Genomic DNA, 17,138 nt, shown 5'->3' on the forward strand with positions numbered 1-17,138 from the left:
ATGGGTAACAACACTCTATATGGATTTACAGATGCATATTGGGCTCGTAGTATTGATGATCGCAAGTCTACGGGTGGCTACCTTGTCTTCTTTGGTCAAACACTGATTTCATGAAAATCCAGCAAGCAACGCATAGTTGCTCACTCATCTACTGAGGCTGAGTATAAAGCCTTAGCAGACGGTACTGTTGAGGTCATTTAACTTTAATATTTGTTAACAGATCTGCAGGTTCCCTCCATCTCTGCTCCTAGCAATTGGTGTAATAACCTTGACGCAACCTATCTCTCAGTAAATCCTATTTTCCATGCTTGTACTAAGCATGTTGAGGTCGATTATCGCTTTTCTCGTGATCGGGTTGCGAAGAAAGAGATACAGATTCATTTTTTCCCTTCTTAGGACCAAGTTGCAGATGTCTTCACCAAACCGTTTTTTACTGCGTCCTTTACTCCTTTTCGTTTCAAGCTTCGGGTCGATCCTCCAGCCTCAGCTTGAGGGAGCATATTATAATGTATAGCATATATATATATGAATAGAAAATTAATGTCGGACTATTCCAATGTTGTAATCTCTATGGTTACTACCGTGTTCTACTACATAGACATAAATAGAAAAGGTTGGTGAAGGCACAACCTAAGATGTTATATTATTCTCAACTATGCCTTTGGTTTTGGGATTCTATATTTAGGTCTAAACTATCTTCTTCTTTTTCATGTTTTAGTTCTTGAGTTTTGAGAGAAGAGAGAGAAAATTATTGGACAAACGAGAAGGAGAAAGAAGTGGCCAGCTAGCCATACTTCATCAACAAAAAAGTCTAATTTTATGTCAATTAGTTCATAATGATGAGAGAAGTGCCATAGAGGTATTCTATAACTATCATCCCGCTAGAGAGGCTAGAGAAAATAGATTACGGCTTAACAATTTTTTATATTTATTTTAGTTTCATGTTTTTCTTTTACCAATAAAAGAGTGTTTTGAAGCCATAAATGGCTTTATCATATTGTTCTCGGGCTCTTTTTTTAATTTTTTAATGAAAAAAGTTGGAAAATAGGTTTTTATGGTTTGAAAACTCAAAGCCTGACTTTTCACTCACCTTCGATTAACATAATCTTAATAAGGAGACATCGTGACATTTACCACTTTAGATTAAATGTTGTTTGATTAAAAAAAAATAAAGATGACATTTTCAAAAAAAATTAAACATGGTGGTTTCATTTCTGCAGGAAAAACTTCATTTTCATGCAAAAACAAATTTTCATTTATGCTTTATTTTAGTTGATGTTAGAGAATAATATAAATTATATCTTGGGACCTTACCTAACAGCTTAAGCTTTTGGATTGAGATGGTTCTTTGACATGGTATCAGAGTCTTGATGACCAAGTGGTCACGAGTTCGAATCTCATCATCCTCATTTATTTGATAAAAATTAAGCACAAGGTAATATGGGCTTGTGTAAGTTTCAAGCCCAAAGGGCTTTCACTTGAGGGGGTGTGTTAGAAAATAATATAAAATATTTCTTGGGACCTTACCTAACAGCTTAAGTTTTTGGGTTGAGATGGTTCTTATTTTAGTTGACAATTAGGTTTTGTTTGCTTTTCTAGAGATGAGTTTATATCAAATGATATAATATTCGAATATCAGTGTTTGATACTCCGTATTTTTCAGCTATTTCATATTCCTGAAACATTTAGTACTGTGCTTTTTCTCCCCCAAACTAGAGAAGTAAAAATTGGACATTGTTTCAACAACCATAGAGAAAGAAGTAAGGACACCAACGTCACAATAGTCAACAATATTGTTTCTTTATTAAGTAAAGAGATCAAGTCACTAGCAAGATATATTTATATGTAACGACATGAGATACATTTTAATTTCCAAATATGGAATTTATTCCTACAGAAGCACATGGCGTAGCTTATTGATATTGTATTTGAGCATGCATCATCATCGATCATGATCTTCAAGCCTTCTTGAACATAACTTTGAGAGGCACGCTGCTAAGAGCCAGACGCCTTACTCCTTTGGCATCAACAAAAATCCCGATATCTTTGCACATAACTTTGCAGTGTTGACACACTGTAGGGCAAAAAACTAGCTTGTACTTGTCTTCGAACTTCTCTATCTTGAACCAGTTGATTGTCGTTTCCGGACCAGGATTTCCTTCAACTCCATTGGTTGTGACGAACCATTGTTTTGTCCATTCATCATAGCTGTCAAGCTTCCACGCTGTTGACTGGTGACAGATTGATGCAGCAGAGAATCTTATGTTAAGATCGGTGTGGACGCGGACGACACCTTTCTTGGTGTTCACAGGTGTGAATTTCAGTGGGAGGCCATTTGATGCCTCATATCGGTCCTGGACAACATCAAGTGGGCAGGTTCTTCTTCCAGTGCTAGCCATTTTGAGCCCACCGCCTCTCCCACGGATCACCGGCAGGATGAAGTAGCCAGTGCCGGTTCTAAGTATCTTACCAGTGACGTCGAGCACAGGCTCAGGGGCAGCAGTAGCTGCTACCCTAGGCAATTGATTTGCAGCTAAGGCAAAAAGAAGGAAGGACAATGCTAGAATTGCAGCTCTCATTGTCGTTGTGGGTGACTTTCAATGTGTGTGATGTGTTTATGCTAGAATGAATGGGAAGAGGCTTGAATTTATAGAGTTAGCAATACACGGGGATGCCTGCATGCATGCATGACTCTGGTAAGAACTTTTGAAGGAGCGCCGTGTACGACATGGATTTAAAACTGGTGGCTTGACCAGCCATAAAGTCAATTAAAAGATCTTGGATAAACCGGATCCTATATTTTATGTTCTTGAGCAGCTCGTACAATATTATCTTTTATTTGATGAAATCGGGATGGTCCAAAACAACACCCTGTTTTTGGGAGAGAAGAGTTCCTTTGTTTGTATTATTCATATATAGTACTGTCCTTTGCCAGAGATTGCATTAACGTCGAAGAATTTTATGAGGTTATAAAATAAAGTTAGAACTTCTTGTCTGCGACTACAAATCATGTGCTAATCAGCGTTTATAATTTTCTGTGTATTGGAATGGATGATCAGTCAAATACTTTGCCTGCCTGTCCATGAAAGTCAAATATTTTACCTTACGTAGTTTACACCTTACATCGCATCGCATGGCTTGTTATTAAAAAAAAAAAAAAAACAAGTATTGAGAAGAACGATAATGGTAAAAGAAAAGAAAACTAATTTTTAAATTGCGTTACTGTTATTCTACTTGTAAATCACGGTGAATGGATTTGTCCAATGAACCGTGCCGTGTTTTTTCACTATAGTCATCGGAACTTCATTTTTTATCTTTTCAATTCATCATTGTTTGTTAGTTAGTTATTAATGTCTCTATTATATAGGAAAATGAAATATTGTAGTCGTTCACTTGTGTTATCACCTCACCATTACTATTATATGTCACCCTACACACACAAACACACACACACACACATATAGAAAAGGTTGGTTATCCAATAGGTTAAGCCTCCAAATTATTCTCAACTTGGTATCAGAGTTTTCTGCCGTCAAACTCTTCTCTCCCTCTCCCCCCTGCAGTTGGCCTCCCCTCTCCCTCTCCTAAATGGACTCTGCTGCTTCCACCTTCTCCCCCTACCAAACCGGCGGTGCAGCCCAGCCAGCCTGCCCCTCAGAAGCTGCTGCCGCTTGTTCCTTCTCCCACCAGCAGCAGCTGCCGCTTGTTCCTTCTCCCACCAGCAACAGCCCCAACCTCCAGAGCAGAACCATGGTTCCTTCTCCTATGTTTTTTTCATCCCTCTTCACATCGTGGGGATAACAACTCCTTCTATCATTGCGTTGTCCAACACTCATCAAGTGGTGTCACTGAAACTTACGACCAGCAACTATCTCTATTGGCCACTGCGGATGAAGCCATATCTTCTTGGTCAGGGTGTCTTCCACTTTGTTGATGGCTCAGTGTTTCATGTCCTCCCTCTCATGTTTCTGACCGATCTGATGGTTCTTCTTCGGCAATCAACCCCTCTTTTCTCCGCTAGAAGCAACAGGATCAACCTATTTTGAGCGCGTTACACTCCTCTCTTTCCATGGATGTACTACACCTTGCGGTAGATTGTCAGACCTCTCATTATGTTTGACACCCTCTTGAGAAAGCTCTCGCCTCTCCATCTAATTCCCGTATTATGCAACCCCATGGGTCTTTTCAAGATCTTCAGCAAGGTGATGCTTCGATTACTGTGTACATGCAGTAAGCAAACTTATTATTTGATGAATTGGCTACTGCTGCTCAACCTATCTCCTTTGAAAACTTTAACCGCTATGTATTTGGTGGCCTTCGTGGTGAGTTCAATGTCTTGGTAGCCAGCCTCATGACCAAAGCAGAATCGCTTTCATGTGCTGATCTTCATAGCCATCTCCTTACCCCATGAGTTTTTGAACAAGACCTCCCTTCAATCCATGGCTGCAAACCCACCGTTGTTGCCCACGCCGTCTCTGCTGCCCTCTGCTCATCTTTCCCAGTATCAACACAACCCCAATTTCAGTCGAAACAAAGGTCGTTCTTGTGGCAATTGGTGTCCCAACAACAACCGCCACAACCACCAACACAGGTTTGATTTTCATGGCTTCCATTCCTCTGCTCCCACCGACTGGAAGCAAGGAATTGTCAGCTGAATAGACGGCCCTCTCGTTCTGGGCAATGGTCTCCTCACCGGTCTTTTGAGCATAACATCATGTGTCAGCCGTGCTTCTCCTTCGGCCACACAGCCTCTCAATGTGCAAGCAGCCCCCTGCCTATCTTGTTGTTGGTACTGTTTATGCCCCTACTTGGTTCCCAGACACTAGTGCAAACCAACACATTATGCCTAATCTTGCAACTCTGACCGATTCTGCACCCTATCTTGGTAATGATTATTTGCATGTTGGTGACGATAAGGGCCTTTCCATATCTGCTTTCTACTGCTTCCTTTACTGCTTTTCGATTCAAGCTTCGGGTCGATCCTCCACCCTCGGCTTGAGGAGGCATATTATGGAATGTGTGTGTGTGTGTGTGTGTGTGAAGATTGGCTAAAATAATAGGTTAAGCCTCCTATTTCTTCTCAAATTATGTGTTGAGACTTTCTTTTCTTTGCACGTTCTAGCAAATTTAATGTGATTGATCAATTTAAATTTTTTTTGTTTGAGAATGATTAAATGAAATTGGGTTTAAATTTATAGTATAAAAATAATTAAAAGAAGATGAAAATAAAATGCACAAAAAACCAAACACGACCTTCTTTCATTTTCGTGTAAAAATTTAATTTTCATCCAAATTAAAAGCCTCAATCTACTCATTTTTGTCGCTTGGGTTTTTGGATTCTATGTTTAGGTCTAAACTCTCTTTTTTTCATGTTTTAGTTCTTGAGTTTTGAGAGAGGAGAGAGAAAATTATTAGACAAAGGGGAAGGAGAAAGAAGTTGTCGGCTAGCCATGCTTCATCAACGAAAAAAGTCTAATTTTGTGTCAATTAGTTCATAATGATGAGAGAAGTGCCGTAGAAGTATTCTATAACTGTCATCACGCTAGAGTGGCTAGAGAAAATAGATTGCGGCTTAAGAATTTTTTGTATTTAATTTAGTTTTTCTTTTACCGATAAAAGAGTGTTTTGAAGCCATAAATGGCTTTATCATATGGTTCTCAGGCTCTTTTTTTAATTTTTTAATGAAAAAAGTTGGAAAATAGGTTCTTATGGTTTGAAAACTCAAACCCTGACTTTTCACTCACCTTCGATTAACATAATCTTAATAAGGAGACATCGTGACATTTACCACTTTAAATTAAATGTTGTTTGATTTAAAAAAAATAAAGATGACATTTTAAAAAAAAATTAAGCAAACATGGTGGTTTCATTTCTGCAGGAAAAGCTTCATTTTCCATGCAAAAACAAAATTTCATTTATGCTTTATTTTAGTTGACAATTGGGTTTTGTTTGCTTTTCTAGAGATGAGTTTGTATCAAATGATATAATATTCGAATATCAGTGTTTGATACTCCGTATTTTTCAGCTATTTCATATTCCTGAAACATTTAGTGTGCCTTTTCTCCCCCAAACTAGAGAAGTAAAAATTGGACATTGTTTCAACAACCATAGAGAAAGAAGTAAGGACACCAACGTCACAATAGTCAACAATATTGTTTCTTTATTAAGTAAAGAGATCAAGTCACTAGCAAGATATATTTATATGTAACGACATGAGATACATTTTAATTTCCAAATATGGAATTTATTCCTACAGAAGCACATGGCGTAGCTTATTGATATTGTATTTGAGCATGCATCATCATCGATCATGATCTTCAAGCCTTCTTGAACATAACTTTGAGAGGCACGCTGCTAAGAGCCAGACGCCTTACTCCTTTGGCATCAACAAAAATCCCGATATCTTTGCACATAACTTTGCAGTGTTGACACACTGTAGGGCAAAAAACTAGCTTGTACTTGTCTTCGAACTTCTCTATCTTGAACCAGTTGATTGTCATTTCCGGACCAGGATTTCCTTCAACTCCATTGGTTGTGACGAACCATTGTTTTGTCCATTCATCATAGCTGTCAAGCTTCCACGCTGTTGACTGGTGACAGATTGATGCAGCAGAGAATCTTATGTTAAGATCGGTGTGGACGCGGACGACACCTTTCTTGGTGTTCACAGGTGTGAATTTCAGTGGGAGGCCATTTGATGCCTCATATCGGTCCTGGACAACATCAAGTGGGCAGGTTCTTCTTCCAGTGCTAGCCATTTTGAGCCCACCGCCTCTCCCACGGATCACCGGCAGGATGAAGTAGCCAGTGCCGGTTCTAAGTATCTTACCAGTGACGTCGAGCACTGGCTCAGGGGCAGCAGTAGCTGCTACCCTAGGCAATTGATTTGCAGCTAAGGCAAAAAGAAGGAAGGACAATGCTAGAATTGCAGCTCTCATTGTCGTTGTGGGTGACTTTCAATGTGTGTGATGTGTTTATGCTAGAATGAATGGGAAGAGGCTTGAATTTATAGAGTTAGCAATACAGTGGGATGCCTGCATGCATGCATGACTCTGGTAAGAACTTTTGAAGGAGCGCCGTGTATGACATGCATTTAAAACTGGTGGCTTGACCAGCCATAAAGTCAATTAAAAGATCTTGGATAAACCGGATCCTATATTTTATGTTCTTGAGTAGCTCGTACAATATGATCCGTCTTTGTTAATATTTGTTTTTGTTATTTGATAAAATAGTGATGGTCCTAAACCACACCACACCCTGTTTTCGGGAAAGCAGAGTTCCTTAGGCAATAAAAGAAAGCTGTATATTACAATAGTTGATAGTGTGTTTTTTTATTGAAGTAGCAATGTCAAAGATTTGTACGAAGTCAGAAGTCAGAGCTTCTTATCTGCTACATCGCATCATCTCAACAACTTCGTTTTTAATTAATTTCTGGTTTGCAGTTCAAGTCACTTCACATGGCTTGTTTGATGAGAGAAGAATATAGTGAGGAGATCATGAGAACACGCTAGTGTCGACATTTTCCTTTATTTAAATAGAGCTGTAAGCATTTTCTTGCGATGGCTGTCTGAGATTCTGGTTGCAAGAACTAATCAAAACCTGATTTCACGTTATTAGAAATAGTCTCCGTGACTGCCATTTTGTACATATTAACAGTAATGTCTTGGTAGCTATCTGATTTGGTTTTCTATCAATGTGGACTTAAGAGCAATCTAAGTATGGAAAATTCATGTAGAAGCATAGAGAAGACTTCATTAATTTAATTTTTAAGAGCCACCTAAGTAAAGGAAAAGTGCATCTTAATAATTCATGTAAAAAATTGAACTGTCTCAAGTTTACAAGTGCTTCAATCTACAGCTGCCTTAACCAAAACTCTTCTCCAAAATGCTCTGCCAAAACCTTGCCCGATTTCAAAGCAGCCCGTCATATACCAGGTCCATTTCGAACAAAGAGTAATCCGTATCCAATCTCAAATGCTTATTGATCATTTCTAGAAACATGTAAATTTTTGTGGAAGCATGATGAGTTGCATTTTCTGTATGAAATTCATGAACAACACCATTTAACTCAATGTAACTCCATGCTGGTTTTTTCATGACTTTTTGATCACCCATCATTTTCCTCATCTTCCGTGCGTCCTTCATCCTGTTTGCTACGTGATAGATGTTGGAGAGGAGCACATACACTCCATGATCATGCGGTTCCAATTCAATTATCTTCTTTCCTGAAATTTCAGCCAAGCCCAAGTTCCTCTGGTTCATACAAGCGCTAAGCAAGGATCGCCAGATAACAGCATCTGGGTCCATAGGCATATTATCAATCAATTCTTTTGCCTCTTCCAAAAACCCTGCTCGACAAAGAAGGTCTACCATGCATCCGTAATGCTCAATCTTGGGTTCAAAACCGTAACATTGGATCATTCCGTTAAACAATTTATTTGCCTCGACAAGCAATCCTGAATGGCTGCAACCTGATAGAACCAACAGAAATGTAACATCATTTGGGATGACCCCAGATTCCAACATGTCATAGAAAACTTCAAGGGCATGGTTTCCTTTACCATGAGATGAGTGCGCTGATATCATAGTAGTCCATGAAAACACATCTTTTTTCACCAGTCTATCGAATATCTTCGTAGCAGACTCAACGCACCCACCCTTTGAGTACATATCCATTAAAGCATTGCTCACAGTAGCACCCTTATCGAGATTAACTTTGCTGATATAACCATGAACAGCTTGACCATGATCATGAGCCCCAAGATCAGCACAACCCGAGAGAACAGCCACTGCCGTGATAACCGTAGGCTGGTTTTCCCCTTCAGCTTTCATTTGCTTAAACATTTCAAGACCCCGAATTGGCATTCCTCCTCGAACATAACCTGTTATCATCGCAGTCCAAGCAACGCCATTCCTCCATGGCATTTCATCAAACACACGCCTAGCTGACTCTAAACCATTGCACATTACAAACCCATTAAGCAAACTGGTCCAAGAAGACACATCTTTGATACCCATTTGCTTAAACACCAACTGGGCTATCTTAATTTCACCATTTCTGCAATACATATCAATCAAAGCATTACCAACAATCGAATTCGCCCCCAAATGAAATCTAAAGATCATCCCATGCACTAGCTTCCCATTTAGCAAATCTTGTTTTTTTCCACAAGCTGATAACGCACCAACAACTGAATGGCTGTCAGGCCTTAAACCCTCATTTACCAGCTTTGAAAAAACTGAAAAGGCTTTGATTGGAAGTTGAGTGCTCAAGTAAAGATTGATTAGAGAAGTATAAGTTACTCTATCGGGGTCTTGAATATAACCAAACACCTTCTGTGCATCACGTGGATTACCCAATTTAGCATATCTATTAACTAATTTGCAGGCTAAGGGTTGCTCAATGAAGTGTAATCCTTGAGTGAGAGCTTGGGCATGGATTTGCTTGAGAGTAACGAGATCTGCACAACTTTGCAGCAGAAGCTTCAAGCTCTGGCGCTTCATTCATCTATAGTACGCCCGCAGGGATGCATCAGAGTCGGCCTATTTATAATTTTATCAAAAATGCCACCAGACATACAAATGTGTTGGTCAGTGTCATAAAACACCTTCTCAGGGTTTTAAATTCCACCTTCAGCAAGGAAAAGCTAATTCATCAAAATTAAATAAGAGGCGCATTTTGGTCACCAACTTTAATGGCGGACATAAAATAAAACTATGTAGACTGATGTATCCAGCAATGGATAGATAGCCTACGGATAAGTTATAGCAAGGCCAAACACACAAGTCTATGAAAGAAAGCACGTAATTGGGCAAAGACCAGCTAAGCGAGAACACAATGTCCAAGACTCCAAATTGATGAATCAATAGCATTTCCCCACCAGTGCCAGTTTTACTTGTATTGAATCAAGATGCCTTCAGATATCGTCCTTTTCTATAACCGTTGCCTGGTGTTTTCTTGATCCTGCACAGGGCCAGAGAGGCAGAAGGGAATGGCAACAGGGCCATCTCATAAGGGAAATTGTGGTGTTACTTTCTTACCATAAAAACAACTAGATTAATTTGTTTCATTGCGACGTATAAACATCTGCAAATATTCACTTATACAGAGAAGCACGCATATTCATCTTCTAATGGCAAGGTGCCCCCACACAATATTTGCGCTGGTGTACTCTCTTCATGGAAAGAAGGTTGCATGTAAGATCAAAGAGATGTACGATACGCCCACTCGTACAACACATCGCCGCTAGGTGCTGGTATCCCGCAAATCCAATCCGGAACTTGCTTTTCTAGAATCCCAATCTTTTCTTCAATCTCCCCGGTGGCTGTAAGAGAAGACTGGGTGAGTTCACTGACCAGTGATTCAAGAAGAAAAATGTCAAGGGTGCTATAAAGGCAGAGCCATTTTGACACGTCTAAACTATTTAGAATTATCCTGTGCACAAGTTCCTCCTTTGTGACTGGAGAGAGGCTAGCTGACTGGAACATGTGGTGAATCAGAGAAAGAAGGTCAGGCTAATGAATAGGCATCAGCCGGTGCGTTGAATCAGGCTGGCAGGTTTTCTGATCTACAGATGATCTCCCCCTCCATCTAAACTGCAATGTTATATTCTTACTCAAGCCAACTAATTCACAATTCCACAGGAATCGATCCACTTGAAAACTCAGGCGTCAAGAAAACTGATAGAGGGGAAAATGTCATACCTAGAAGCAAAGCAATCATATCAGACTTCTTGCATGGTGATTTCTAGCTTGTCATGTAACATAATCTTATGAATCTGTGTAGCTTCAGGAAGTAAGAATTTTATCTGCGCAAGACGTCCATAAGAGAACCTCATGTAAGAAAGAGCAATGAAACTTTAAATAACATTGAAATAAACCAAAAGAAACATAGATTTGCATAGAACCATCAAAACAAGAATTGAACCAAGATTAGGACAAAGTGGCTGACACGTACATAATCACCAAGAAGAGGATCAAAATTCAAAACAACAACCTTACATCTTCAAAACGTTTGTTATTTGTTTCAGAAATGGTGCCTGCTCATTCATCGCTTATCTATCTCTCTATCTTTTTTTTCATTTTTTCATTTTTAACGTATCATTAATATCCTATGGCAATATTTCATTCCAAAACCAGTTTAAATTGATATTTGAACAGATATAACATTGGTAAATATCCGATGATCATATAAATAAGAATGATCATCGAATGCCCGGATGTTACCATTACCAAGAACTACGTGTGCAATGTTCAAACTAACGGTGCAATTATTTTTATTTTCATCATTGAAGTTTTTTAATTGTAATATCATCCTTCGAAGTTACATCAACAAGGTTGCACGTGTTGAGATTTCTTCAAGTTTGTGTTCTCTCTCATGAATTATTGATCCATTTTATGAAATAAAACTTTATTCATAGTTAACAAAAACTAAAAGAAAACGATTAAATTTAATATTAAGAAAATAGAACTTTTAAATTCCTGCGATTTCTTTCAATTTACAATCTCTCACCTAGCTTTTTCCTTTTTCAGAAAGCTTTTTACTAATTTTTTTTATTTAAACTTTAATTAACATCCTCTCTCTAATTTTTTAAAAATTTTATTTCACTTTTTTAATAGTAATTAATATGTTTAATTACTTTTTTTAATTGTATAGTGCTTCAAAGAGATTATTATAATTTTTTCTATTTTTTTATTTTTTATTTTATATAAATAAATTGTCTTTACATGATGCATTTATAAAAATAAAAATTATTTGTTCTTGACAATAAAAATTCACCTCTAAGAAAAAATAAATAAAAACATATAACATAAAAATGACACTTGGGGTTAAATATATATACATGTGCAATTATTGTTTTTTTTACTAGGAAGATTAGTCTTAGGTTTTGGCATTTAACTAGATAGCTGGTCGGCGTTAAACTGTGGGTTGTATTAAAAAATCTAAATATAATAAAATGTCTAAATATAGGTAGCATATTTTCTAAAAGTAAAAAAGAAATTGTGACCGAAATCATAAACTCCATAAGTTTCAATAAACTTGTTTAATTTAATTATATTATAACAAAAATAAACAATCACAATAAATTAACTAGATTAAAAAAACCATGATGTGTGAAAAAACACTTGCTTATATTTTAAAAACATTTCTATAATATTTATTGATTAAAAATTTAAGAAAATTTAATAAAATAATATCTAAAATATATTTTGAATTAATTTAATAATTAATAAAATGTACCTAGTATATCTTAACTTATTTAATTTCTAAGAAACTGTATGAAAATGGTGGGGAAAAGATTTTTTTAGAAAAGCTAGGCGATCAAGCCTGGATAACTTAATTCTTTTGAAATAACACATCGTTTATTTTTAGAATTCAGACAACACAAAGGTGGATGAAGAGTTGAGCAAGGTGCCTTTTGAAATCAAAAGTCTAATTTTTAATCTATTTTTATCTAAAAACATCTACTAAACACCCTTAAAACCTCAAAATTAATTTATCAACCGAAAAAACCTCAAATATAGTTAAAAAAAACATAATCAAATTATTTTTTTAAAACAAAACCTCTCTTAATCCTGATGTATTTTTTTTAGCTAATATGGATGATCAAAAACACTTTGAAGGCACTTCTCTAATTAATAGAAATACTTTGATATCAAGTTTGTCTATTTAAAAAAAAAATGACTCACATGACTCCATCTTTTTTTCATTATTTTCTGATGACTCTCTCCATTTTCTCTTAAACTAAAAGATTAAAATGTAAAATAAAATAAGATTTTGAACTAAATCAATTAATTAATTTCCAATCTAAAATGATCAAAAAAGGATATTTGGAAAAATTCTATAGCTAAAATAAAGGAAAAGGCTCTAAACCAATTGGTTTTTTATTTTTTAATCATGGCTCCTATTTTATTTATTTATTCAATTTTGATTTTCTCATTATTAATATTTTTTAAATAATAAAAGTGAATTATTTTTTTATAAAATTAATCGTCAACTCAATTTCAGGATATTTTCTTTAATACTAGGTTATTAAATAGCATTGACAATTCTTTTCCGGGTGGTATGGATATGGGTTTTTGTATATGTTATGGTATGGGTATGGTACGCCATTCCCTTTGCTATCATAAAAAGGAGAGCCTGATCATGTACCGATTCTAACTCGAACTGAATGTTTTTGAAGCTCAAACCTTAGGCCCGGAAATCTTTTGACCCCCAACTTTGGGGATGGGCCGACAAAGTATAGCAAGAAAGCAGCAAAAGGTTGGCTACTAGGCTTAGTCACTCACCATCTAAAGTGGAGCAACAGACCTGCTCCTGCTCCTGCTCCTGCTCCTGCTATTCTTTGGCAACTCTTTGAGGGTATCAAACTGATGGCTAGTAGTACTGTTGCTGAATCAGAAATGGAAGAAGAAATAAAGTTGGGATCTTATGGTGGAAAGGTGAGAGTACTAAGACAAGATGAAGAATCAGCTGCTGCGGAAACCATGCTCTTGTGGGGTATCCAACAGCCCACTTTTTCAAAACCAAACTCTTTTGTCTCCCAATCTTCTCTCCAACTCAATCTTGATGCTTGTGGTCATTATCTCTCCATCCTCCAGTCTCCTTCTTCATTGAGCACACCTGGAGTCACTGGTTCAGTCATGTGGGACAGTGGTGTTGTGTTGGGGAAGTTCTTGGAGCATGCTGTCGACTCTGGCCTGCTTCTTCTTCATGGCCAGAAGGTTGTTGAATTGGGCTCTGGCTGTGGATTGGTAGGGTAAAGATTGCTTCTTTATCACTTTCTTTTTTATCCTTTTATTCATACTTTGTTATGGAAAATTGTTCTCTTAAGTGGGCTGGCAAAAGGCGGAAACTTTTCACCATCCAGCCTGATAATTGAGTTAATTTAAAGAGGTCCCTTTGGAATTGGACCTCCTTTTGTTATAAATGAAGATACTCAATAAGAAGTGTCGGTGATTTTTGGCATGCAAAGACTCAAACTTTTTGATATTAGGCTGGTTGAATTTTCTAATTTCTGAATTCAACTTTTCTAGTTGAGAAAGAAGAGGAAAATTTTCACTTTTTTGAGTTGAATATGTCTCATGTTTATGGTTTGCAGCTGCATTGCAGCTCTCTTGGGTGCTCAAGTAACACTCACTGATCTGCCTGATAGACTGAGGTTACTGAAAAAGAATATCGAAACAAATCTGAGGCATGGAAACGTGCGGGGCTCTGCAGTTGTTAAGGAACTCATATGGGGAGATGACCCAGATCAGGATTTGATTGATCCTTTTCCTGATTACGGTACGACTTATTTGTTATCTTTGCCTGCTGGAGCGTGAATTGAAATTGAAATGTACCTATTTTTGCTAATCGGTTCCACGTGAGCAACTTTTTAATGTTTTATTGAATCCATATTGTGACAAATTTGTGGCAATTCAATTTAGAATAACGTGTATTTCTTGAAATTACAGAACTGTTCAAATCATAATTGGCAGTGATTTGCAAGAGAATTTGATTGGTTAAGGTGAATTGGATATGCAGACAGTTCATGTGAGTGTTTCACATGAATTTTCTATGAAAAATCAAGCATACATTTCATTCATAAGAAAGGTGAAATGCAATAAATTTGGCATATGTCCATTGATGAATCTAATTTTAAAAAAAAAAGATACTTAGTAATGCTGAGAATAACAGCAAAAAAGAAAGAGGTTATTATTTTCTGGTACTGAGAAGCAAGACTTGAGAAATCAGGCACTCAAGCGTTTCCATCATCATCATAAGATGTACATGAAGTTGATTTTTATTTGTATTGATATTTGTTCTTTCATGGTTTCTGTTTGTAAGATTATCATGATAATTGGCGCAGGTGACAACTAGTTTAGCTGATAAGTTATATGGAGTCATTTAAATTTTAAGAGACTAAGGATTGGATCCTTCAGATGTCTCATGACAGGAAGGTGAGGGTGTGCTAGCTCTGTTTCAATAGTGTTGGAAAAGCACTTTAACACAAATTTCATGTTGGCTGCAAAACCTTTCGCTGTTATCTGTTCACAGTTTATCCAGTGTAATCTAAGTTGCTTATGAAAATAAATAGTGAGTTGCATATTGCAATTATTTTTCTAGCTGGTATTGGTCCCCATGCTAGCAACATATCGTAAGGATTTTTCTAAGTGATAGAGTAATCTATTTATTTTGTGGAATAGCAAACATTTTAGTAGACTTCTTTAGCATTCTTTCTTAGAATTGTCAATGTTTGCACTTGGATTAGCTGATAGTTGCAGTAGCCTGCTCATATTCCTGAATTTCTTCCAATACATTGGCGAATGATCAAAAATTTGGAAAATCATGCTTGTGTGGTCCTTGGAAAAGCAGCATTTTAACTTAATTATGTGTTCTGCTTATCAGTGCTTGGATCGGATGTGGTCTATAGTGAAGGTGCTGTGGTAGATTTGTTGGACACATTGGGGCAACTCTGTGGAGCCCAAACAACTATATTTTTGGCCGGAGAACTTCGGAATGGTGAGAGTCTCAGTCTCTCATGCCCATGCATGCTTGCGCGCACACCAGACACATGCAAATTTTAAAATTCTTATTGCTTATTCCTGTGGCAGATGCTGTCCTCGAGTATTTCCTTGATGCTGCGATGAAGGAATTTGTTGTTGGGCGTGTGGAGCAGACACAGTGGCATCCAGAATATTGCAGCCCCAGAGTAGCTATGTATGTTCTGGTGAAGAAGTGAATTGAGTCGTGGATGTTCACTCGTTAAGGCCCCCTTCAGCTTCTTTTTTTCCGTGATTGGGTTTGTTTTGAGTCCTCCTGGTTTACAATCTTGTAAATTCAACAAATTATTTTTCCTAGAATCGAAATTCAGCGAACATAAAACCAAAAAACAAGTCAGAACACATCTGATGGAGCTCATGTCTCTGAATATGTGGGCTGGAGTTTCTTGACCGTAAAGAAAAGGATAGTTGAGATGCTCTGTGGTCAACAGGATAGCAGTAAGGGAGTTTGCAAGTTTCTTGAGTAAAAGTCACATGGCAACCATCTTGATGGATACCCTAAAAACTATAGCGCTTATTCTAAAACCGTTTTGGTTTAAAGTTTATTTTGAAGCTCATGTGTGATTGAGTGGTCGTGACATCTTGTTGAGCATCAGAATCAGCAAGCATCACAACACAGAGGAATGAATTTGTCACACACCGTGCACTGTCAACGAGCTTTCCATTACTGGTTCCGTGACCAGAAGCATGATTTTTTGCCGGAACGTCCCTAGCACTCATAAGTTCCACACTCAGTGTGTAATGCTTTTTCGGTGCATCTATTATATGCATGCTTATCAAATAATTATCTGAACTCTCTCAGTGAAAATCATGTTTAGTTGTGGTCCTTGGGATTTCCAGAACTTGCAGTGCTCATTTCCATTTGAACAAATGAGAATGGACATCAATGATCAGCTAGCATACTTTCTCTGTTACTAATTTGTTCTCATTTCCAAGAGGATCATATATCCATTATTGTTGGGATCCTCATCCAATTCAAGCAGGATACAACTCACGTGCTGCAGTGCAAGCAAATTATTCTAGGAAATAAACAATGTTTATACTCTAGCTGCGAAATAGTGGAATTCAAAGGAATGTTATGTTGAAAAAGCTAACTAATCGTTGGGCTCTATACCACTTTTGAAATTTGATCAATTTTGAAATATCCCAAATAATTCTTTTTATCAATTTTGTCCTCCAAAACAAACTGTAATGTTTCAGTAAGGTTTATACGTGTAACGTGTTTGGTTGTAATTCTCAAGCATTGATGTCACTGGTCACCTAACTAATTGGAATCTGGCTTGCCACACTCTTTCATTTTATTTTTTTATAAATTTCCAGGGTAGACATGTTGCATATAAAGATTCCTGTCATGCAAAGTGTTTGAAATTTGAACAAAGACTTCCTACTTAGCTGAACTACCTTGTCTCGTATCAAGTGTGTCCCATGTGTTGTTATTAGGTGTGGAAGGTCAAGACCTTCCCTAACCAAAGTGTTGCAAGGACTAAATCATAGGTCATAAATTACTAGGAAGCTTCTCCGGTCAGCTAGCTCCCTCTACTTATATAAATTACGAATGGCATTAATATATTGTCATAGCTTTCTGCACGCTTT

The 17,138-nt window shown here is 37.2% G+C and overlaps 4 protein-coding genes across 4 annotated transcripts; 1 reads left to right on the forward strand and 3 right to left on the reverse strand.

Annotated features, from left to right (window-relative positions):
• Positions 1-1,781: 1,781 nt before the first annotated feature.
• LOC133670339 (kunitz trypsin inhibitor 5-like) lies at positions 1,782-2,660 on the reverse strand. The gene has a single exon (XM_062090816.1). It carries the CDS (start codon positions 2,577-2,579, stop codon positions 1,959-1,961), a length of 621 nt encoding a protein of 206 aa, XP_061946800.1. The 5' UTR covers positions 2,580-2,660; the 3' UTR covers positions 1,782-1,958.
• A 3,480-nt stretch (positions 2,661-6,140) lies between these two features.
• On the reverse strand, positions 6,141-7,044 carry LOC133671721 (kunitz trypsin inhibitor 5-like). Its single transcript, XM_062092573.1, has one exon. The coding sequence runs from the start codon at positions 6,936-6,938 to the stop codon at positions 6,318-6,320; it is 621 nt and encodes a 206-aa protein (XP_061948557.1). The 5' UTR covers positions 6,939-7,044; the 3' UTR covers positions 6,141-6,317.
• Positions 7,045-7,910: 866 nt separating this feature from the next.
• LOC133670864 (pentatricopeptide repeat-containing protein At3g04750, mitochondrial-like) lies at positions 7,911-9,503 on the reverse strand. Its single transcript, XM_062091454.1, has one exon. The coding sequence runs from the start codon at positions 9,501-9,503 to the stop codon at positions 7,911-7,913; it is 1,593 nt and encodes a 530-aa protein (XP_061947438.1).
• Positions 9,504-13,090: 3,587 nt separating this feature from the next.
• LOC133670865 (uncharacterized) lies at positions 13,091-16,090 on the forward strand. The gene is made up of 5 exons (XM_062091456.1): positions 13,091-13,104; positions 13,196-13,759; positions 14,102-14,286; positions 15,391-15,504; positions 15,597-16,090. The coding sequence occupies exons 1-5, from the start codon at positions 13,091-13,093 to the stop codon at positions 15,722-15,724; spliced, it is 1,005 nt and encodes a 334-aa protein (XP_061947440.1). The 3' UTR covers positions 15,725-16,090.
• The last annotated feature ends 1,048 nt before the right edge of the window (positions 16,091-17,138 follow it).

This window comes from Populus nigra, chromosome 13 (assembly GCF_951802175.1).
Source record: "Populus nigra chromosome 13, ddPopNigr1.1, whole genome shotgun sequence".
NCBI classification, from domain to species: domain Eukaryota; kingdom Viridiplantae; phylum Streptophyta; class Magnoliopsida; order Malpighiales; family Salicaceae; genus Populus; species Populus nigra.